This window comes from Ambystoma mexicanum, chromosome 2q (assembly GCF_040938575.1).
Source record: "Ambystoma mexicanum isolate Mex_15411 chromosome 2q, UKY_AmexF1_1, whole genome shotgun sequence".
Taxonomy (NCBI): Eukaryota; Metazoa; Chordata; class Amphibia; order Caudata; family Ambystomatidae; genus Ambystoma; species Ambystoma mexicanum.
Window position 1 is genome coordinate 347,852,937 of NC_090924.1, and position 24,284 is coordinate 347,877,220.

A 24,284-nucleotide genomic window follows, 5' to 3' on the forward strand; every position below is an offset into this window, starting at 1 on the left:
CAGTCACATGTATGTGGCGCACTGGGACCCCGGGATGCCACCACTTCCAAGGATCCGTGTTTATTCCCCCGTATCCATTGGGGTTATATCTGGATCAAGATAACTGCGATGTGGGGCCTCCCCCTGTCCCAGCTGCCTCCACAGGCCGCGTATCGTAGGGGGTTCGCCTCTCGGACGTCGGGAATAGGGCCCCCGGTGCGGCCCAAAATCACTTACTTGATATGTGCGGGAGGTGGACTCCCACCGCACCTGCCCCCGGGTCAAGTTAGTTTGCACCCCAGCGGGCAGTGTCACGAGGAGCTGTCGGCAGCGCCGCCAGGCGCCGTGGGCTGGGGCCGGGCTCTGCAGCACTCCCAGTCCCACCGGATGAAGGTGGTCGACGTCCACCGGGTCCCGCTTCTCGTTTTTGCCTCCTCCTGCCTCCTTCCAAGGGTCGCGAGGAGCGATCACTGCTGCAGCCGCGATCTTCTCGGGGGCTGGCGGCCTCTCGGCTTTCTCCTTGTCTCCAGGATCTCGTAGGCCGCGCGGTGCCCCTCCCCCACCGCGGCCTGCAGTCCAAGCATTTGTGGAGCCTCCAGGCAGCCACGCGGGTCTCACCTAGCCGCCAAGAACACCAGTCGCAATAACTTGCGAACACGGGCACGGATTTCCACCGCTCTTTCCCCCAAATTGTGCCTTATGTTTCTTGCTCTCGGATGCTGACTTTTGTTGAAGTCTGGGACGAATCTGAGAGGATTTATGACAAAAAAGGATTTTGTCTGAGCCGGAGCTCTCAAACTAGGCGGCCATACTTGATGTGCGCAACAGCGCCCCCTTAGTCTGTGGTATCTTTAAGATATGTCGGGATCTCCTGGATTAGGGGTTGTAGGAGTCGGTCCACGTAAATAACCAGGGGGTCAAATATGCTCTCCGTCCCCGCAACTATAGGTCTCAGTGGGGGATTCTGATTGTCTTTAAGGATTTTCGGAAGGCCATGAAACTCCAGTGTTCTGGGGCGTTTGTTGGTAAGGAATTGGCTAGTTTTGATGCTAATCCAGTCGTTGTCCATTGCATTATCTATTGAGGTTTCTATGAGGGTCTTAATGTCCTGAGGTGGATCACCATTCAATTTGGTATATGTTGTGATATCATTGAGTTGTTCCAACATCCTGTCCGAGACCCCCAGAAAAGCCTAATAGGTGAGATCCGTGAGGCGAGAGAAAAGACCAGCCAGTGGAAGCTCGCCCAAGTTGGAAGCAGAGGACAATTAGACATTCTGAGTTGTTCTCTGTTTCCAGCATTGGAGAAAACCCACCAGTTCAGTCAAGGAAGAAGAGACTGCCCTTCCGCCCTCTGATGAAGAAACCGGTTCCAGGACAGCAGAAACAACACCCAAAGCTATTGAAGACTTGTTAAAGATCCTGGCGGAAGGCCAATTCATCATCAGCTGGCAGCACCAGAAAAGTCTTACGGCATTGCAGCGCAACATTAGGCAATGGTGAGAACAGCTAACTTTGCCACCAGCCATACTACAGAGATTTGGCATTGGCGGAGACCCAGCAGCTTTCTTCGTGAACCTCAAGAGGTTGGCAGAGACTGCAGGCTGTCATAGTTTGATGGGCCAGATACATACATTGCCCCTTTGTTCATGGGAGAAGATCAACAGGCTTTCCAAGCCCCCAACCACACATGAAGCATCAAATCAGGGAGTACTTCAATGACCGGGCGAAGACCCAGAGCACTCTTGCATATGGTTGAGACATCTATGCTTTAGACAGGGAGAAACCCAACGACCAATGTCTTACCAGGCCATAGATCTGTTGAACAAATGGATAAGAAGAAAAACCTTTGATTGAAGACGAGCATCACCTTCACTCAAAAAATGTATTGACTTGTAACCCCTGTATCTACAGAAGTGGGTGTGGCAACTGTATGAACAAACCCTTGAGGAGGCCATACAAACTGCCAATGCCCATTAGCAGGCTTTGTATTCTAGAGAAGCCTCAGTGGAGCCAAGAAATCCACTGAAATAAACTGGGATTTTGTGTCCAAAAGGAAAGTTCTGCAGTAAGGTGACCTGTTCCACCTTACCAAACAGTGACCCTGGGACGAACATCCCTACCTAAGTGGACTGGCATAAGTCTGGACCTTTTCCTCGCCAAGAAATAATAAAATGTTAAAGTTTCTGGACAACCTAGAATCCTGGCTTGATTCTGTACCAAAAAGAGCAGATTGGGATTTTGGAGATTGGGCTTCTCCAAACGGTTGCAGGCCCTCTCCTGGAGGCAGAGGATTGACCAGAACAGATGGAGGAATCACCAGAGCCCAAATACCTCAACACTTATTTTCAGAGGAAGAACCTGGGCCATGGATAATGTGCACTCCGGGAGAAACAGATCCGAAATTTCATCTCCCAGTCATGGTCCAAGGTCTTTAGGGAGAAAGGAAATTGCTGTCCCGGCCAGCATGGTTGCATTAGCAGATTTGCATGTGGGAGAGCATGTCGCAAATAATCTGTCAATGGTAACATGGATCTATACCAACAAGCTACAACAAAAGTCTGTGTGTCGCAACAAGAAGACAGCATATGAATAATCGTAATGTTCGGACGCCCAGAGGAGGTTTTGTTGGTTACGGATTTCCCGCTACTTGACCTATTTCTCCAGGAGATACAAAAATCAGGTATTCCTTAAAATGGGGTGGGGTGGGGAGGTGTGAGTCAGCTAGTGGCCATGGGAAAGGGAAGGCCTTGGGAGAAAGAGTGTCAGTTATTTGACCTGGTCATTGGAGGATAGGAACCTCACTTGGCCTGGGGTGGGTGGCCTACTAGCGTGGAAGTAAGAGTCAGTTCTACCTCAGTAGGTGAACAGTGGCAGTTGAGATGGCACCAATTCCTGTACCCATCCCAAGTACCTGTTTGTATCTGAAAGGTATGACCTTGCATCACTACATACCTCTGCAAACAAATGTTTGCCTGTCTTATTTCTTTGCAGTCAACTTCAATCCACCGAAATACAGGTAGACAAGCCATATGAACATAGCCCATCAAAGTCTCTAAGCCGAACGATCCAGTCAGCTGTGTTCTCCATGCCACCAAAAGAGAGAATCGAAGCACGTAGCTACAGAAGATTTGCGCAAGCACAGGGAATGTGGCGCACTGCTGAAGATCAGTGCCAAGCTTAAGCAGCAGAGACGTAGCCCCCTCAAAGGGGCTCATATTATTGTGCCGTGAAGTACCTTAAACCAAGACTTAATTCCCCAATACTTACCTGGGAGTTTGCTGCAATGCAGCATCCAAACAAGAACTGGTACATTCACCAATGCAGACCGCCATTGTTACAGCATGGCGGCCCTCCGTGGGAAAAAGTGGTGTGGCTTTTTGTGAATGCTGACCCTTTACACCTCCTAGGCGGGTAAAACAGAAACAAATTGGTCAGGCCAAGAGAACCAATGGGAGAAGGAGGTGGAGAATAAAGGTGGAGGCAGGAAGGTGTGGGTTATTTGTGTGAGGGCAGAAGAGGAGGAGTTAGCCAACCAAGAGACCTTCAGTAGGAAGGTCAGTGGACTGGACTGTGAAGGCATTTTTAAAAAAAGGTGAGGTGTTGGTTGGTGAAAACAAGTGTCACTTTGTGGTGAATCTGTGCACAAGGTAAGTGAGTGGGATTGTTAGAGGCTGAGCAGAGAGTGATGAAAGTGCTTGTGAGGGTGAAGGGTGGGTGACAGAGTAGAAGGTGGCGTGGAGTAGTAGTGTGGAGAGGGAGGAGTTGTAGTAGAACTGAGGGGACGGAAGCAGTAGTATTAGGAGGGGAGAGTAGTAGTGAGCAGAAGGGAAAGTAGTAGAGGTATGGAATAGGGAGAGTAGTAGAGTAGAAAGGGGAGAGTGATAGGAGGCAGTACATTGGAGGGTGGAGGTAGATTGTAGGAGGAGAGACATCTGAGGGACAAAGGAGGAAGAAATAGGAGAGGGGGGGCAGGGTGATGCAATTGAACAGAGGAGAGTAGAAAGAGGATGATCGCAGTTAGAGACAGGAAAAGGAGCTCAGGGCATGAGAGGAAGAAGACAGAGTGGGGGTTGATTGAAAGGCACACTCATAATATCCCTTTAGAGCCAACAACCTCGATAGGGTTGGCTCAGCTTCGAAATACCTGGAGCGATCTTTGATAAGGCAATTGCCTTTGTGCCCTCATTCACAGCTAGTTAGAGAAAAATAGACAGTATGGGTCAATACCAATTTGGGGAATAAGGACGCCTGGGCTAGGGAGGAAAATGCATCATCTATACGAGAGAGTGAGGGTCGGCACTAGCACCAAGGCTAATTAGTCATTAAGACGAATATTACGAGTCCAGGCCATAATTGGCGGTAACTATGCTGCAGCGGAATTAGCATTACTGCCGTGTTGGACAGTAGAATTTCCGCCATATTCCAACATGATGGGCGTGGGCACAAAACAACAGCAGTAATGGTAATGAAAACCGGGGAAATTGTGAAATTTCTGCCAGTAATCAGCGGTATTACTTTTACTGCCATGTAGAACACAGCAAAATTTCCACCAAGTGAATTTCCGCTGGCGGAAACTTGCCATTGCACCAAAAGGAAGCACAGCGGCGGGCATTTTGGAAAACACGATTCGCCAGACATCAGGACATAGGAGCGCCATCCGAACCCCCAGACAAGTGGAGAAATTTCAGGAGGAAAGGGGACAGCCAGAGTTCCCTATATGAGGCTGCAGAAGCCAAACCTCTCCGAGCAGTAGCTAACTGTACTTTCCGAGCAGGTGGTGGACCACTCAGAGGAATTATATGGGACCTAAAACCTCAAGACAAGCCAACAGTTCAAAAATGCGATATGGGTAGAGATCAGGTACAAGGTGGTGGCCGTAGGCCATGTCCAATGTGACATGGAGGATTTGAAGAAGAGATGGAATGACCTGAAGACCAGGGTACTTAGCCTAATATCCATCCACCGTAGGGAGAAGCTGCAACTAGTGGTGGCACAGTAGAACCTCTGCAACTCACCTCCTGGGAGGACATAGTTAGTGGAATCTTCCACATAGTGGTCATCAAGAGCGTGGGCACAGCAGAGGTCGGAGCTAGCAGCCAGGGGGAATCTGGTGAGTACCTGAGTACAATATGGTCCCATATGTGGTCAACCATGGAGGCATAAACAAACTCACTGTCTGTTATGTATGCATGCAACATCTAACCCAGAAATGCATACAAAATCCATGTGAGGCATAAGGCTACAACAACACGAGGCAGTGAAGCCATGACAACCCTTACTTAACACCAAGGCAGGATGGGGCAGGGATGACCTAGCCAAGTACCACCATTGCACTGCAAGGTTGAAAAAACAATGCACATCCATTTTGCACATCACAACCACCCCTTGCCTGCACACTAGTCACCCATCCGCAAGCAACACAGCCATCATAGAATCATTCACAAAGCCCATGTCCATACCTATACATCATTGGATGTGTGTGTCAGACCCACAAGCGCATCAATGGCACTGCTCCATGAAGCCACACTGTTAGGAAATATTTCTTAATTGTGGGTAATTTCCCTTCCATGTGGCAACCCCTAAACTTTTTGCTGTTGTTTTCACCATGATCTAGACTTTGCCAGAGAAGTGCAGCCTTCTGCCGCACTGCTCTGGGCTTTCGCTCCATTCTTACGGGGAAACTGACATGCCCTTAAGACAGTCAGTACCGGGAAACGTTGTTTTCCGTAGTTCTTTCATCATGTTGCAGCTTTCGCGCAACATGGCACAAGAGGGCACTGTAAGCTAAGTTACTGCTCTCTTGGTTCTCTAGTCTTCTACAGGCCCTAGATACTCTCTTTGGATTGTTAATGAACGGTGCAAGTGAATCACGGACGGTTCTCGTGGCAGCGATCGTTTCTTTATGTTTTTGAGCTCCTTTTGGCGTTTAAGCGCGTTTCTCGCGCTTAGCCCAAAATGGTGGCCTGGCTCCCAAAATGGCCAGACCACGAGGCTCTTTGTCCTGCCCGCTGACCGTCTTGCCCCCTTCACCTTCCCCAGGTCGAGCCGACCCGGGGCCTTCCTTATTTGGGCATGTACTTTCCCACAAAAAAATAAAGGTTTTGCGGCCTTCTACAGGCCTTGTGTGTGCCTCCAGGATGTGGACTGGGATGCCTGGTCCCAATACACATCCTGGGTGCCAGAGAGTTTAGTGTGTCGTGAATGCCTGGGACCACCGTGGTCCGTGATAGGTCCACGTATGGTGTGAGTGTTTTGTGAGCAGATCTCCCATTGGGTCCCCTCCGTTTTGGCGTGAAGGGAACCGTGGATAAGAGGAGGCTGGAAACACCACTACCATGTCGATCTCCTGAGTTCTCACGAACAAAGGAATACAGGAGCCAAGTATCCTGCAACTACGAGGCTGGACCGAGGAATCGCTGGTGACCCGCTGAAGGACTGCTCCTCTGCACTGCTGTCGCTTGGTGAAACCCTTTCTACCTCTGATCGAACGAGAAGGCCTGTACTCGTACTTCGACCCCTTGGAATAGTGGGAACAACTATTCTCGGCATCTTCACCATCTCCTGCAGGTAAGCCTTCGGAAGTGTCTCTGGGCCATCCAGCAGACTGACCAGCCTACCCCGGAGTCTTGCTCTGTAACCGCCGTCAGATTTTGTTGTATTACCAGTTCCTGCCACTCTCACACGATTCGTACACTTGGCATCCCCAGGTCTGAAGTGAGTAGTGTACATTGGGCTGAAATACACACGGCCGCTCCGTTGCCCTGCTGTGGTAACAAACTGTGCGGGTTCACTGCGCTTGGGACATCCTCAACTCTAACTTCTGCTGCTGCGGAATCCTACACGATGCCGAAACGTCCCCTGCTCGTATCCGAACCTGCCAGCACTGAAACTGACGCAGAGAAGTCTGGGTCTGCCTGCATGGGGGACCGGTGAGTAGCATCGCTAGAAACTGGTCGCCCTCCTGCAGTAGCCCATAGCTTTTCCCCGCTGTGTCAAACAGTACGCCTTTTTGTGCTCGCGCTCTGCTTCTGCCCACAGTGGAGGCTGCGCTTGAGTCGCGGAGCTCTGTTCATCTTCATTTGATCACCGAACTGAACTGCTTGATTCCCTCGAGGAGACTCCCCTTTGCCCGTTGGCACCAGCGTGTGCAGGTACTTTTGAGCACAAGGCTCCACACTTCGTAGGGCTCGGACTTCCTTTTAATTAGGTGCCTCTTAAGGCGGACTGGGTCTAACTATTATTCGCACTGCCTGTTTTCCTCCCCATCTAGGTGGTCTACACATTTCGTGCGTCTAACTCGTTAGACTTGTTTGTATTTATATATATATATATATATATATATATATATATATATATATATATATATATATATATATATTGTATTTGATTGGTATGTGTTGGTTTACTTGAGTTTTATTGTGATTTCTCGCTACAGTCAATGTTACAAAGGCCTTGTAATGAATGTGTCTATATTTTTAATATAACACCTGCTTGGAGTAATTTGTAAGTGTCCTTGCTTTGTGTGCTCATTGCGGGCTTTCAGTCACCCTCACCCCTCTTGAGACCTAGTCTTGACCGCCGCGATCGCTACTTTGATTGGTCTGGCTTGTCCAGAGGTTACCCTGGTCCAAGAAACTAGGCTGGCCTTCTGAACCTCTGCCCCTCCAGGACAGAGTTCAGAAATCCATCTTAACACACACATTGACAATTTTTCTCTGACATAATGCCCACATGACTCACACACAACTAAATGCACAACAATCCACTAACTGCACTACAAGAAAACCAAGAATCAACTGTCCCGAAACACATACGGACAGGACACCCTTTAGGTCAATCTGTCCCAGGGTTGTACGTCCAAAGCAAACAGAGCACCCCACACCTGACACATGGTTGCCCAAATTCAATGCATGAAACTTCCACACTGCCAGACATATGATGCACAACCTCCTCCCCGGTCCAGGATGCCCCACACACTGTGATGCCATAGTACAAGTGATAGTGAATGTTGACTCACTATGCACCTCAGCACCAATGTACGAACGCACATTTCAATGTCTCCCAAAAAGGCACTCAAGACACCCAGGAAACATCTGAGGTGGCCAGACCCCCCCAGGACACCAGCATCAACTGGTGTTTCAAAGCCAACTGGCCAAGACAGTTCAGGGAGTGGGAGTGTGCCAGCAAAGAAAAGGCCCCATGGAACTGTGCTGTCTATGGCCACGCCCAGTGTTGAGAAGTACAGGTTCATAAGGTCTCCACAGGACCCAGTTGTGGAAGCTGCGCCACCAGCAGAAGGGACAAACACCATTACAGCTGGGGCAACGGTGGACTCACACATGAGCCCGAGTGGGGACAGCAGCCTACAATGCCAGCAGGCCACTGCAACCACTGCAGATGTGCTATCTGAGTCAGCATTCCCCAGATCAAGCCAGCCACATTCCCCCATTTGCCATTTTTCCCCTGAACCACCCCCCCCTGCGTAGCCTCTCGCCACTGTGCTCGCTTCCTTCCCATCTGTCATCCCACCATGCTCTACATTACAAACCGGAGTCGTCCTCCGATGAGCAGGCTGAGCCAGCTTGACCTTCAGCACATCAGGGTGTCCATGGACGTACACAGTCACCACAGCCTGTCCTGGGCCCCACACTACATGCTATATGGGATCAGATAGACAGAATGGAGCAGAGGCAGGCAGAGATGCACGCAATAACGCAGGAACAATTGGGACATTCCCAGGCAATGCAGGATTGCATACAGGGGGCATCCAGACGGTTGTCTAGGTCAATAGATCGTCTGTGCAGGAGCACAGTGCACAGCAATTCCAGCCAGTGCCTCATGAGACCGAGGGTGAGGGAGCTGGCAGAACAGTTATCTTCCGCCCATGAAGCCATGCCATGGCCAGGGCCATTCACTTCACCATGGAACATCACTGTGGAAGCCTGCAGGGGAGTTGGTTGTCCGCTACCCCTACTGAGGGGTTTTTGGCAAGTATCTCACACAGGCATTCACAGCGCTGTACATCACATGCTTCCAAGCCTGCAGAAAAAGGGAAAAAGAGGAAGCACTAGTGGGTGATGGTGATGGGGCTGGGGCTTACTTGTTGTGATCATTAAACACTGTTGAATCATGATTATATGAACAGTTTTTATTCCATGATGTTGATACATGTGCATTCAGTGCATTTATGGGGTGCATGTTTGCAATGTCAGAAAATGGCCATGAGGTCCTGGCGGATCATTTGTCCTTCTCTCACTTCCCCACGTATGTCCTGTGATGTCCTGTATTCACCTGCAAAGTCTTCCTCATCTGAGCCGGGGGGGAAATAGTTCTCACTAGGCAGCAATTTCATGTTCCTCTGTATGCACAAGTTGTGCAACATTGCGCATATGACTACTATTTAACCCACTTTCTCAAGGATTTACATGTGTGGTGAAGGAACCTGAATCTGGCTTTCAGCATTCCAAATATGTGCTCAATGTGGTGTACCAGGGTTCCTCACAGGGGTCATCAGCCATGGTAACTGCAGATAGTCGGCGTCACCTGCAAAACATGAATGGACTGTGTGTGACATGGCGGTGTGTGGGTCAGGGAACATGTTTTGGGTCCTGATGTGATTTTCCCCAATTTGCAAAACTCAGTACATGTGTAGGGGGCACGTTGTATTCATTACAGTGGAGAGTAATTGGCCATCATGGTATACGTAACGTCATTCACTTAGTGAGAGTCGTCAGTCTGCATGTATTTGTCATTGCGATATCATCACCCATGCATTTGTCACGAATGATGTGGCAGTGGGCCATGTACAGACCATAGCCATGCTTTCATGGGTTTGACGGATGCCCTGTTTGCGTTCTTCTGCCTTGCATGCCAGGCTGTCTTGTGTCGTCACATGAATTCAGTCTGAGTACTGGGGTAGGTCAGTCATGGTTCATTGCCTGTTCTGTGCATTTCTATTGTGGCTTCTGTGAAGGCATCATGAAGCAAGACACAGACAACAGATTCAAAGTTCAAACAAAATACTTTTATTAACTTAAAATTCAGGAAGGCCTAACTTGCCCTGTGCCAAGGTGGGATTTCCCTACCTAAAGAAGCTAAGGATAGTCTGAGTCAGTAAGTTCAACTTAAAAATCTTTCTGTATCCAAAACCTATCAAAAATAAACAATGGACCTAGACACAAATGAGGCTAGAGAAAATATTTTCCAAAAATATACAAATTTTATAATTTTCAAAACAGACACATTTTACTTTCATATAGAAAAATAATTTCAATGTAATTTATTTCAAACTTATTAAACATCATATATTTCTTATCATCAGTCTCTATTCTCTCATACCTTCACACATACCTACAATATCTCATCTATTTCAACAAAAAGTACGAAAACATAGGGTCATCACACAAAAACACAAAGAACAACAAACAATCCCGTCAGTGTCACTACTGTTTTTCTGCATATATGTATTCATTTCTTGTTCAGAGAATAAATACAATTGTTTTCTCTTTGATCTACATATGTTTCAGTCGAATTAGGATCACTGGCTCCGCTGTTTTTTCGACCCTCCTCAGGATCTAGGAGCCTCAATTCTTGGTTCCCACAGTGACTAAAAATGACTGTCTCAGTGAACCTCGCACCGAGAGCGGAGGATTTGTTCCTCCGTTGTTCCCTGGTCTCAACGTTGTTTCTCTGAGCCCCAGACCCAGCACGGCTGCAGCATGGTCATGCCGCCAGTTAAGACTGTTCTTCCCTCGTCTCCATTTCTGTGTCTGCAATGTCACCCTTTTTGAAGCTGGCCTCCCAGGGTCTCGCTTCTTTGGTTCCCCATGCTACCACTGGCTCTGTGATGTAGCGCAGCTCCGCCACTCCAGGATGTTTGTGCGTCAAAGAGACTCCTCTGCGCAAGATTCTTCCCCCTCCATTCAAGGTTCCTCATCTCTTTATTCTCACTACCGTACTTCTAAGGGGTGTGTTGTTTTTCATCAGCTGCCGAGTTAAAAGGGATTCCAGCATTACCTTGAGCCAACAATATGGGAGTAATGTCAAAAGGATTGGAGTGCAAAGCAGAGGTAACGGCAGTCTTTTCCCAATACGCAGATAAAGTTCCTTATAGAAATGGGAGCCCTTGTCCCCTGTCGGGGAGTCCATCCCAGTGAGGTGCCACTTTCCCAGATCCCTAGGGAGGGTCTTGCTTAGTGGGCTCACCTGCCTAGCCTCACAGGGGGTGCCTCCCCATAAGGGACACATTCCCCAGATTCATCTCAGAGGATATGAATGGGGTTCATAGATTAGACTACTCCAGTCCATAGTGCTTTAGTGCCACTAACTGAAACCTGGGCCTTAAAACATATGCTTCCTCATGTCCACTTGGCATTCAGAAGTGAGGTACAGAGTGGTGGGAGTTCCAGACAGTTTTTTTCACAGTGCCCTAATTGGGAGTCAATCCAGACTAGCACTAAGATTATTATAAACATTGGTGTCCCGCACACTAGTGGTAGTTTTGTTTTTACTCATCTGGGTTGCTTGGATCATACAGGCTGAGCTAAACTAGGGAAAGAAACTGCACTGCATTAAATTCTGCAGTACTGCCATTCTTTATTACATCAGATATGTAATGTTTAGCAGTTAATGAGTTTGTCTCTCCATTTCATTTGGTGACATCTGTAAATTAAGGAAAATATTATTAATTCATTGCACTTATACAGTCATGTTTCTCCAATTTAGTGTTGTGAACCAATCCTTATTTTGATTGTGCTTTGATGTTTTTTTTGCAGGATGACGACCTACTCCCTTTAAAGTACTTTGAAGTGGATTTCCCGATGATTGCCGCTCGGAAATTACACAATATTAAGTGAGTGCTACTGTGAATGTAAGTGAGCAGGGTTATACCTGAAGCACGCTATGTAGTGTTTTTCTTTTTAATGCAAGATCATGGTTCTATTACAAATACACTAATAATGCATCTGCCCTTTGTTGGAAGTAATCAGTTGACTTCGTTTGTGCATACATATTGATTCAAAACTATTTTTCAGTACTGTGGTGAGTCAGAATCAGGAGATGGACAAGCAGGCATGATTTTCAAAAGGTGTATTTTCTCTTCTGATTAAAAAAGACCTAGGGCCACATTACGAGTTGGGCGGTGCGGGTTAAATGCAGCAGTATTACCACATGCCACCGCATTAACACACCGCCCAACTATGAGATGGGCGGAAAGTTGGAGGATTCACCTCCTGCTATGAGCTGGAGTTATATTTGCCGAATTTTGGCCCATTTTTTTGAGAATTACTGCGGTGGTAATTCCACAGCAGTAATTCTGCTGAAAATGCCCCAGTGAGTCCTATGGACTCAAAGATAATGGTGATTTACACCGTGTAAGTGTGCAGAAGGAGAGGACTGACACACAGATGGCATTGTGGTTGCTATAGACTTTTATTTGAAATACAAAATAAAGAGAAAAACGACCTCTCCCTATATCTGTGGGTTTTCCCTGCCTCAACTAAAGTATTAATGAGTCGGTCAGGATGTCTTATTAGCATAAAGACTCCATGTCCTTTGTCAAAATGTCCCTATCTTTGTCCCTTACACTTGTAGCTAAACTAAACAGTTGTACCAAAGTTCTTGTTCCAGCACAATGACTCCCTCCACCTGGACTAGGTGGTACAGTTCTGGCTGAAAGTTCTCCAGCAGCGGCAATGGCTCCCTTCCCCTGATTCCAGTACTTTAAAACAAAAACGATGTATATCCTCCAACTCTCTGCATCAGAATGTTCAATGCTTTTTACCCCAGGGGGGATGACTCCCTTTCCCTGGATTCCTGGTTTGATCCTCCTTGCGGGTTGGTTTGCCAGAAGAATTATCCCCTTCTCCTGGCCCTCGTTAGTTTTACTTTCCTTGTTCACAACACCAGAGGTAATGCCTCCCTTCTACTGACCTTTCTCAAGCTCCACTTTGAGTTCACAAATCTGGGGAAATGACTCCCTGGCATTTTTTTTAGCAAGCAAAGACCCAATTGTGATAAGGGTCCTCGACCCTGGATTCTCTTCTTTCTCCTTGTATACTTGGTGTGCTCTCCTGCCAAGTATTTTGATGCAAAAACGGGTTTGTAACCTTCTCTTGTGGGTGCGGCTCCCAGACCGGTACTTCTTCAAGGTTTGTTTTTGGCAAACCTGATTCACTCTCCTGCCAGGTACTGCCATGAAGAAAACAACTTCAAATATGCTTTCTTTCACTATTTACTTTAGGAGTGGTTTGTGACCAACCATTGTGCCGAGGCAGATGATTCCTGATGCACCCTTCCTCACTCTTATTCTCAATGGTGGTCTGCGTTCAACCATTGTGCCGCGGAAGATGACTTCCAATGCACTCTTTTTAACTCTTGACTATGGCTCTCACGCCCGGTCCTCATCTGGACTTCCTTTCTCTCCCATTACCTGTTTACCGAGTTTCGGTGCTCACCTGAATTTAGGATAAGAATAGGGGTCCTGCAGCCATTCCAGCAGATCGAAAGAGGATCCAAGTATCCTGTGTAGCTTTGCAGACGAAGGAAGACCTGATAACCCATCCTGAAGAGGCCTGGCGACCAACTCTTGCTGCTGTTCTGGTGCAGCCATGTCTGGCTACTGATCTTAGAAGACCCTCGCTGTTGCTTTGACCCTTTGGACTGGTGGGACCAATTGGTCTTGATGTCTTTGCGCAGCCCTGGTGGAGTCTTCGGAAGTGTCCCTGAGCCAACCGTTGGGCTGACCAACTCCATTTCGGGCTACCACCCCAGAAGTGTCACCAGAAGCGTTTTTGCGCATAACTTTGCTGGTCTCCAGTGAGTCCCATAAGTCGCCTTCCTGCGAAGTTTCAACACTTCAGCATCAAGGCGTCTGGAACTAGAAGGCTGTCTTTGACCGCGACTACAGAGACTCCTGCTGTCGCTGTGCATCGGTGACTGTCGCTGGAACTGTCTTCCCCCCCATCTCGTTGAGTACCTTGTAGAGCCATTCATCGTTGCCTGCTGCATTTCTCCACCTGAAAGGTTTGCACTCAGCTTATGGACCTGACCGGAATTTTACGTGCACCCGCAGCTCCTGGGCATCTTTGACCGGAACCAACGGCGGGAAAGCCTACCTGCAGCGTCCCCCTCCATTCCCCCACCCTCCAGCGATCTGCCAAGTCTGGGGGAAAATCAGACTATGGGTGATGAGTAATAAGGATACTTACTGGTGCCCTTATGTCCAGCCTTTAAAAGTTTGTGAAGAGCTTTGATTTGCATATAACTCTTGGCTTTGGTAACAATTGTTCCAAAAGCCCTCCAAAAGATAGAAAGCATTTTCTTTTGTCACATGGTCTATGAAAATAGACCTTAGCACAAAATACATACAATAATAATCAAACAAAATCACAAATTAATTCAATAACTTAAGAATATACATCTGAAAAATATAACAAGATTACATTCCTTCTCAGTAAACATCTATAAAATATAACAAAATTACATCTCATTCATAAGACCATACACATTCAATTACATATTATACCATTACTAAAATCCATTTCCTTGATTATAAAAGACTAATCTCAGTCAAGAAATGATGCAAAGCTAACAATAGAGATCTGGGACAATGATCCAACTTAAAACGCTCCCATAAAAACTTTCAAAGGCTCAGTCTAATTCCTAATAAATGTTTTAGAGATTCTTGACTTTTATGACAATACCGACACATTGGCCCACTAGAATTGTTCTCTTTCCATAAAAACTTATTTTCCATTGTCGGAAATAAATTAAGACTATAGTGAATTACGGTTTTGGCCAATTAATAAATGTGGTGCACCACAATTCACTTTTTGATGACTCATACATCGATCTTTATATCTTTTTAAAAGAATTTTATTTTTCACACGTTTGTACCCAATCATGCAATATTATTTCTTTTCACTAACAATGGATTATTGACCACCTCTTCCATGCTGCTAAAAATATTGTTCAGCATAATTTTGTAGTTTTCCACAAGTACATTCTTAACACTTCATTTATCTTTGTCCAATAGCTCAAATATTGATTCACAAAGTTGATTTCGCCCCCGCACACATCCTTAGTGTCATATCATATTGCTATCATTGATGCTGCTTTCGACAAGCCCAAGCCCTTTCCATAATAGACCTTCAAAAGGATCAAAGTTATAATCATTTAGCTGATGATGCACTTCGAGTCCATACAATATGGTCAGAATCACTTTGGACTTGTAAAACTTCATCACTGGCTTAAGTGTAAACCTACTGTAAAGAAGGCATGGCATCAACAGTGAGATAGACACAAAAGACCACAGTTCAAGGGTGTTTATTGAACTTAAAATAAGGGTGAGATAAATGCCCTTCTAATCCTAAATCTGCAGATCGGAGGAAGCTACAACCATCAAATAATAATACCGTAGTCCTAGTTGTGTCTTTTCATAATAAAAGGGCCTATACTAAAAAACCTATTGCCAATTCTTACCGCTAATTACAAATAGTGTGGCAAATATTGTTATGAAAAAGACAGAAGTGTTCAAAAATGATATGTCATGTTTTCAGGCTGTTGGCCTCCGTTCCCCATGCTTTTAGCACGGACAAGGCAGTTCACTCGAGCATAGCACAGTCTCTGGCTTCGTTAGCGCAAAGTTAGTTTGTTCTTCACCATCAGGGCCTCCAGAGTGTAAATCTAATTGCTTTCCAAAGTCTCTATACTCAAAGGGCCAGACCAACCAAATATATCACAAGTTCTTTGCCCCTTTCAGCTTTTCACAAGTATTCACATAGGGTGATTCAATATCCACCCCAGATCCCCCTCAATCAGGCTCAAATCCTTTTAGCATAAAGTTCCGCATAGGCTTCCCTCTGCCTGGCTCGAGCCTGTCACACAATGTTCATAGGTTCTTCCTTTTCGGGTGACTCACGGTTCACCCTGGATCCCCCTCAGCCGGGCTCAAATCCTTTGCGTACCATTAGCCTCCCTCAGCCGGGCTCGAAGTAATGTCAATTTTACATCAAGTATCGAAGACATTCGAATGTGCACAGGGTTTGGCTTGACCCGTTGCAAGAACACTTCGATTTCAAAATTCACTTTCTTTAATTCGTACCCTTCTGGATAGATACCTGACAGAGACCTTGAAATGAGCACCCGCTTGATGGCTGACCACTCTGTCTACGGTATTGTATTTCAGCTTCAAAGTTCATTCACTCATTAGCTGTATCAATAATCTTGATCCAATGTTGCAGCTTGCAACCTTGCTTTCCATACAGACCGGTCTGGTATCGGTCTCTCCAACTCACTGGCTGTGCTGCTTTTTTTTGTTGAAGCCAAGGACAGTACCACAGCGGCAACCACTTTTCCTCGCCTTGGCTATCCGGTACATCCGACACACAATGCAGGATTCTTTAGCTTCAATTCCGGGTTTTACACTTTCAACTTTTAAAGGCTCATGAGAGATGTAGTTTGCTGGTGAAAGGGTCAAGGTTATCTCCCTCCTTGCAATCCTCTTTGGTCTTGCCGTCTTCCACCTTGTATTAAACTGCCATCTTGGAACTGCTGCTTCCTCGTGTGCTTCCTCATGTGCTGTGCCTTGCTCAGAGTGTGCTTTCGTGCTCCGCCTTTTATCCGTGTGGGGAAGTGTGATGGAAGTCAGGTGTGTGTATTTATCAGTAATTGCCTGACTTTGCTTGACCCTTGTGCTGCGATATGTCGGGCATACGGCTCGGGTGGTAGTCCTCTTTCTCTCACAGTGAGCTGTCCGTGAGAAAGTGTTAGTGTAGGGAAAGGGGGTTGGGGTTGTGTTCCTAAGTATCGTACCTGGTAGGATGGGGATAAGGTATTACAGGGAAGGGGATACCTTGTCTCGCCGTCCGGTGTCCCACTTCCACTCCCTGGAGACCCCTCATCCAGGTGATATTCCTGCGCTGGTCCACCCCCAGGAACTGTATCCAGAAGTGATGGGTATGTCCTCGCCCCCTGGATGACAGATCCCCGGGACTAGCGGGTGAGACACCTTCAGGTTTCTCACACCACCAAAAGAATTACGTAAGGCCTTCCATTTGGCATAGCATATGTCTGGATTTTTACAAAAATTTGCTAAATTAAGCGTGTTTTCCCTGTAGCACCATGTACATTAAATCCCAGATTCTTTATATACTGAACCTCTTCTAATCAATTAAAGTTTAGTCTCCAGTACAAACTCTTCTTTCTACGCCCAGCCTTAAATACCAACCTTTTTGTTTTAGCGCTGTTTATTGTCAATCCATTATTATCAGCATAATGACCAAAAGCGTCCAGAAGTCGAGAGATACCCACCCGTGTAATGTCCATAATAAGATGTAGAAAAGCATTTTACTCGCCAGTAAACTCCTTGTTCATTCGTGTGATGAATTTCATGAGACCTGGCTCCACGCAGCCCCTGGCCCCGCACTAGAGCTAGCTATAGCTAATGACTGCACCATCTACCGCGCAGACAGACAAACTGCCAAAGGCGGCAGTGTAGCCATTATTGCAAGAAGCTCACTCAATATAAGACACATACAAAACCAGTCACTCCCATCTGCGGAATTACTCACCATCAAACTATCCGCAACCAACACAAGCACAATCACCACCCACCTCATCTATAGACCGCCAGGCCCCATATTATCATTCTATGACGATATAGCTCTCCTGCTCTCTAACAACACCAAACCCAAGTCACGATTACTTATCCTAGGTGACTTAAACCTCGGATTCAATGAATACAAAGATGACAAAGCAAACACCATCGCTAACACTATCTCAGAATTAGGACTCAGCCACCACATCTCACAACCCACACACAACAAAGGCTGCATCCTTGACTGGATAGCTGACCTCAACTGCTATACCACCATCCTCTCCAACACACCATGCGCCTGGAACGACCACCAACTCATCACCATCAACAAAGACACTCAAACACCTGCTCCCCCTCCCAATGCTCCACCTACACTCAAAAGAAACAGCAAAAATATCACAGTTGAGAAACTCCTCCCTCTACTCCAACCTATCATTGACTTCTCACCCACCATTACCAGCCCCACTGAATTAGTAGATCTCTACAACACAACCATTCTCAAGGCCATAAACACTGTAGCACCACTCAAACTACGGAAAGCCAAACCACGCGCGCATCTCAACTCCTGGTTCACTCCCGTACTCAAAACTCTTCGCAAAAACACAAGACAAGCTGAATTAGCGTGGAAACAGTCACCTTCCGCTAACAATAAAACATCCTACGCACTAGTCACCAATACTTACAAGACAACAATCATCCAAACAAAAAAAAACATGTACAATGAAAGAATCTGCAACGCCAAATCCAACACCAAAGAGCTCTTCAATTTCCTGAGAGACCTCGAGTCCCCCTCCCCATCCCAGACGCATGTACCAAAGACATCTCTTGGTGTACCAACATACAAGAAGCACTCCTTGGCAAAATTGCCATGTTACAAGCCAAAATTGAGTCAAAGAAAGAAAGTCTCACGTTCGCTGATAATCCAATCCCTTCTACTCCCACCCCACAAATGGATGACAAAAACCTATTAGAATTCTCCACCATAACTACCAAAGAGGTTGAAGATATAATTAACTCTCTGAAACCATCCAAACGCAAAGGTGATATCTGCCCGGCGCCAAACATCTTGCTCCTTTCATCTCATCCCCTATAAACTCATCTTTCACATCCAGCATAGTACCTAACAACCTAAAGGATTCCTGGGTTCTACCCCTTCTCAAGAAAACCCACCTTAGACCCTAGTGTACCCACGAATTACAGACCTATTACGACTGTGCCCTTCCGCCTAAAAATCCTTGACAGAGCTGCCTACCTGCAGATACAGATCCACCTTGAGAAAAACAACTTACTAGGACTAAGACAATCAGGCTTCTGCCCCAAACACGGCACTGAGACTGCCATGATAGGCCTCAAGACACAAATGGACAACATCAAAGACAACGGCAAACTAGCCCTTCTTCTCCTCCTCGACTTGTCGGCCGCCTTTGACCTGGTCAACCATGACATCCTCTGCAAACATTTAACCTCAGCAGCCAAATTCTCTGACAAAGCTAATGCATGGATTCAGTCCTTCCTGAACAACAGATCCATGAGGGTCTTTGCTCCCACAGCCTCTGCCAAACCAGCCCCAGTCACATGCGGCGTCCCCCAGGGCTCCTGTGTTTCACCCACACTATACAATGTATTTACAAAACCCCTCTTCGACATACTGGACCGTTTGGGTGTCAGCTACACGAACTACGCAGATGACACTCAAATACTCATCCCACTAACAGGCGACTATTCCACTGATAACACAGTACTCAACAACATTTATTCCATTATCCAAGAATGGATGGCCTGTTCCTCAACGACGACAAGACTGAGCTTCTTCTCCGAGGCTCCCAATCCAGACTCAATAAACTTCACAAACTTTACCAGACATTCACCATCGACGGCAACAACATTTCCGTCTCCAACAGCGTCAGAACTCTTGGGATTTACCTTGACTCCTCCCAAACACTGACAAGACAGATCAACGCCATCTCATCCGCCACCGCTTACACATGTAAGCTCATCAATGCCAGCAGACCTTGCCTTTCGTCCTCCAACTGCACCACCTTAGCCAGAGCACTAGTTCTCTCTAAAGTCGACTATTGCAATGCTCTCTACCTGGGTACCAGCCAAAAGAATATCAACAAGCTACAAGTTATCCAAAAAAATGCACTACGAACAGCTCTGAACATACCCAAACACGGACACATCTCTGACGCCAGACGATCCTGCCAATGGCTATCTATACCTCAAAGAATCGAATACAAAACACTCTCGCTCACTCACACAAATGCTTACCTAACCAAGCACCCAGATACCTCTCGGACAACTTCACACACCAGACCCCATCTTGTCCAACCAGATCAGCCCAAACACACTGCCTAAATATCCCCAGATACAAACTCCAAAAAGAAGGAGGCTCAAGCTTCCCTGTGCTTGCCACGAAACTCTGGAATTCACTACCAGTCGATCTTAGATCCGAACCATCCTTTCACCGATTCAGACATAGTGCCAAAACTTGGCTACTGGCCAAAGAAGCTTAGACCCCCAATTACCTTACAAATGTATTTACTGCCGGCACAATCTGCACAACCTCAATCCTTGTAAATTATGCCATATTATGTATATTAGCTGTAACTGTTTTATAATGTCTATACTACCTGTATTGTTTACCTATTGACTATGCTCACAATGTATTGCTACGTTTTCACCATGTCAAGCGCCTTGATGCCCCAGGGCCAGGCGGTGCTATATAAATAATAAACTAAACTAAATTACCTAATTTGATCGACTATTATTGATCAAATGGTACATCTGACTGAATTCAGCCAGTACCCTTCGATCGATTTGATTGTATCAAGTTGGGTAAAATATACCGAACATGGGGAGCGGGGCTTATAGGGATGTCCCCCACTCCTCATGTTTAGTATTTCAGGCCTTTTGGGGTTTGCAGGGGTGTCCCCCACTTCCTGAAGATTGGAGCCGGGGGATGGAAAAAAAAAAGAAAAGGGGACCCTGCGGCATCGAATCCGACCCACGTTAGAGGGACAGAACTGATGCTGCAGGGACAGGGGAGGCAGTGGTACGAGAAAAGGTAAGTGGGGGATGTATTAGGTGGTTTGGGGGGGACATAGATTTGGTGACTTTGGATGCAGTTGAATTGTATTCCCGGTGAAATTGACAACGGCCAATTCCGCCGCGAACAATTCTGCCACGGTCAAACAACCCAGATCCGAATTTGACAATCTCATCACTGCTTCCCAGGGGAGAACTTGCCCTCATGTGGCAAGGGTATGACAGACACTTTCTGATCCGAACCCTGGGGTCGGATATATGAGGGACGATCACCTGCGGGGAAGTAATCCTCAGGGTGATAAGGTGACATCATTCGGGGAAACCATATACACCCCAGTCTCTTCTAAAGATGTTCCTTTAATCCCCCAGACCTTAATGGCATATTGTCATGTCCCTTCCCAACCTCTTAGTAAAGCTACTTTTGTTTCTACTTTTGTTTCCGCCAAAATCCCAGTAGGGACCAGGTACTAAACACTGACATGAGGAAGAGACTAGAAATAGTAAAGACTACTCCTGATAAAACATTGGCTTTAATTCCTCAATACTATGCGCAAGGGAGGTCCATGGCCACTGAAACGAGGAAGAATGGCAGAGTAATGATGATTACTGGGACTGAGTATGAAGCACAAGGGTCTAGTTGTTGGAGAAGGAATAGCCAAGCTGGGAAGTTTAAATACAACCCAAATTTAGCTGATTGAAGTCAAGGCAGTCACGGGACAGAGACAGATCGGAGAGCTGCTGACGCAGGTCTGCCTGCCAGTGGGGAACGCTCCTAAATACCACGTGAAGGAAAGACGCCCTGTGGTAAACAGCAGAGAAGCCGGCGCAACCTCTGGAAGGCGGGAAGAAGGTTTGGGTGGTTCACTACGGAGAAGGGAACCGCTGTGGGAACCGTGCACTGAGGAAGTAAATACGGCAGCACGAGTGCACTTGTCTGGGTGCACACCAAGCCAATTCAGCAGGAGCCAACAAAGAAGAAACAACACCTTAGGCAACCGGCAAGTCTAGAGAAAGTGAAAGGGTTACCAGCATACTGATACCATTACTTAGAGGTGAACCAAAAGGAAAGTAACGAGAACCAAGGGAAGCCTGTTGCTATTCAAGAATGCAATATAAATAAGTGGAAAGGTTGATCGTGTAGAAAACTATACCACTTCAGGAAAACACAGCAAGAAAGCAATTGGGAATCCATTAAACAGATGAAAGTCTTGGTCAAGCAACTTGTTAATGGAGCATAAAAAGTCTTACTTGAAGGAAAAGGTAGTTGTGCAATAAACTTCTGGAAGGTGCGATAACCAGGTGAAGATACTTTAAAGTATTTCATATACAAAGTCCTGGCAGGAGAGTACACCAAAGAAGACAAAGGTGCATGAAATAGTCGATGAACTGTTAAAAGGAAAAGCAATATATGAGCTGTGAAGTGATGGGAGAAGTTAAAGAAAAGCAATAACATTTTGGAAGTGTGAATTGTGAACTGTGAGCAAAGGGCTGAAAGGAACGGGAAAGCCTCTGAGAAGAAAGGTGTCTTTGAAACTGAAAGTAAAGAGAAACCTTTGGGAAGGAAGCAAGTCCCACAAGCTATGTGAACGCTCTGAGGGGAGACATAAGTCCTCTTGGAAACTTAGTGGTTCCCTTTGAAATTGGGAATGCAAAGAACCTAGGAAAGGAGATTCTTGAAAGAACTGTGAACTTTGTCCATAAAGAAAAACTTTTGTTGGATTTTGACTTTTATGTTCAACAATGACCACTTTTGTATACTTTAAGAAGTTAAAAAATATCACATTTTGCACCTTACAGTTGTTTTAGAGTGTGAGGGCCAGAATAGGATTACGAACACGGGACTTAATTTATTTGGACATCTTGGCCTTGACATACTCATTAGCTTTTGGTTGAGGTAGGGAAATTTCTCTTAGAGTAGGGATAGCAAGGTGTTTTTCACCCCTTTTTCATTTAAAATAAAGGTTTGTAGCCACAAACATGTCTCCTCTTAGTCTGTGTCTCATTCTTGATTCCTCACATTCTTCTGGATTAATCTTCCCATACCCCAGGAAACTTCCCCCTAACCTTTTCCCAACTCCTAAACCTATTTGAGAACTTTGTGAACTTTTTGGCACAGGGCCCCAATCAACTTAAGGTTGAACCCTTTCAAGTTAGGGTTCATATCCCTGTGGACTGTTGGTGCAATTGTCTAATACTTACCTTTATTTTCAGGTATGGGGTGAATTGTATGACTTGCACTAACGTACTTTGACTGTATATATGTTCTGTATTAGTAGCATTGTGTGATAACATCGCCTGCCCTATTCATTTTCCTAGTGTGTTTTTTGGGCCTATAATAAACATAGTATTTTTATACTTACTAAATGTAATCCTTGATTGTTTCACTGTATGGACTCATTGGGCCTCATTACGACCCAGGTGGTAAGTTACCGCCTGGGCCGTGACTTTACCACCATGGCGTAAACTACGTTTACGCCATGGTGGTTGGCGGACTTACCGCCCCATTCCGAGTTTGGCGGGGCGGTAAGTCCCCAATCCCCATTCACCCTTCCCCATTCCCATTTTTGCCCCATAGGGCATAATGGGAGTGGGGAAGGCGTTAATTACGCCACCGTAAATTACGGTGGCGTAATTAACTCCATGGTCCCTTAGCGCCATGGATTTTAACACCTGCTAAAAGCAGGTGTTAAATCCGCCATGGCGCTAAGGGACCTCGTACTCAGGCGGTAAGGGTCGGCGCTGTTTACGGCGCCGTAAACCCCTTACCGCCTGAGTTGTAATGAGGCCCATTGTGTACACCTGACCCCACTCACCTCTCCTGAGAATTGACCTTGACCACTCTCCATCCTACCTTGATTGGTTTGGCTAAACTCCCAGAAGTGTCCCCAGTTTACTATAACTAGGGTGGCTTCCTAAACTCTGTCCACCAGGCCAGAGATTGGAAATCCATCTCAACAAATTGGTGAACAGTAGTGAGGATAATGTCTTAGATACCCCAGTGTTGTTCACTGGTGTACTGTCTGGATTATACATACACTGAACACTGTGAATTGAATTTTCTAGTAATATAAAGTCGCCTAATATAGGTAAAAATATGGAAACAGTCACAGTGTCCTCTCCGAGTGTTTTGAAAGTTGAGAACTTGAAAAAGGTGTGTGTTGATAGAAACCTGCCAGCCAACAAGGCTGAATTTATACTGAGGATTTTAGATTAGCAGGAAAGTAGGATAGTTCCTCTACCAGTAAATGATGATGCAGGAAGTGCTGGGGCTGGATCCAGTAGCAGTAATCGACTTATTGTGACTGCCACTGTTGAGAGAGGTGAGGAGTAGGATGATTCAATGTCTCTTTAACTCGTTCTGTGGCTGAGATCATGTGGGAGCTGAAGAAGGAAAAACTCAAACTCAGGAAGAAAGAGCTTCAGTTGAACGTGGCAAAATTAGAATTTGATAGGGTTGAAAGGAAGGAGGACAGGGATCACCAAGTGGAGCTTGCAAGGCTGCAGGAACCACCAAGCTCCTGCAGAGTTTCTGTGAATAGTTCTGGCTCCTCTGCTCGTCCTACATTCCCCAAAGATCTGCATCGGATATATGTTGGAGAAGAATGATATCCTTGATTGGGTTACAACCTTTGAGTATGCTTGTGAGGTGCAAGAGGTGG

The 24,284-nt window shown here is 46.2% G+C and overlaps 1 protein-coding gene across 2 annotated transcripts in view; it reads left to right on the top strand.

Moving 5' to 3' along the window:
- The window catches only part of LCMT1 (leucine carboxyl methyltransferase 1), a 1,102,354-nt gene that overhangs the window by 262,674 nt on the left and 815,396 nt on the right, over positions 1–24,284 (top strand). For both annotated transcript variants that reach the window (XM_069647366.1, XM_069647364.1), the window contains one exon: positions 11,756–11,832. In XM_069647366.1, coding sequence (XP_069503467.1) covers positions 11,756–11,832 — 77 coding nt within the window. The remainder of the gene's footprint in view (positions 1–11,755; positions 11,833–24,284) is intronic.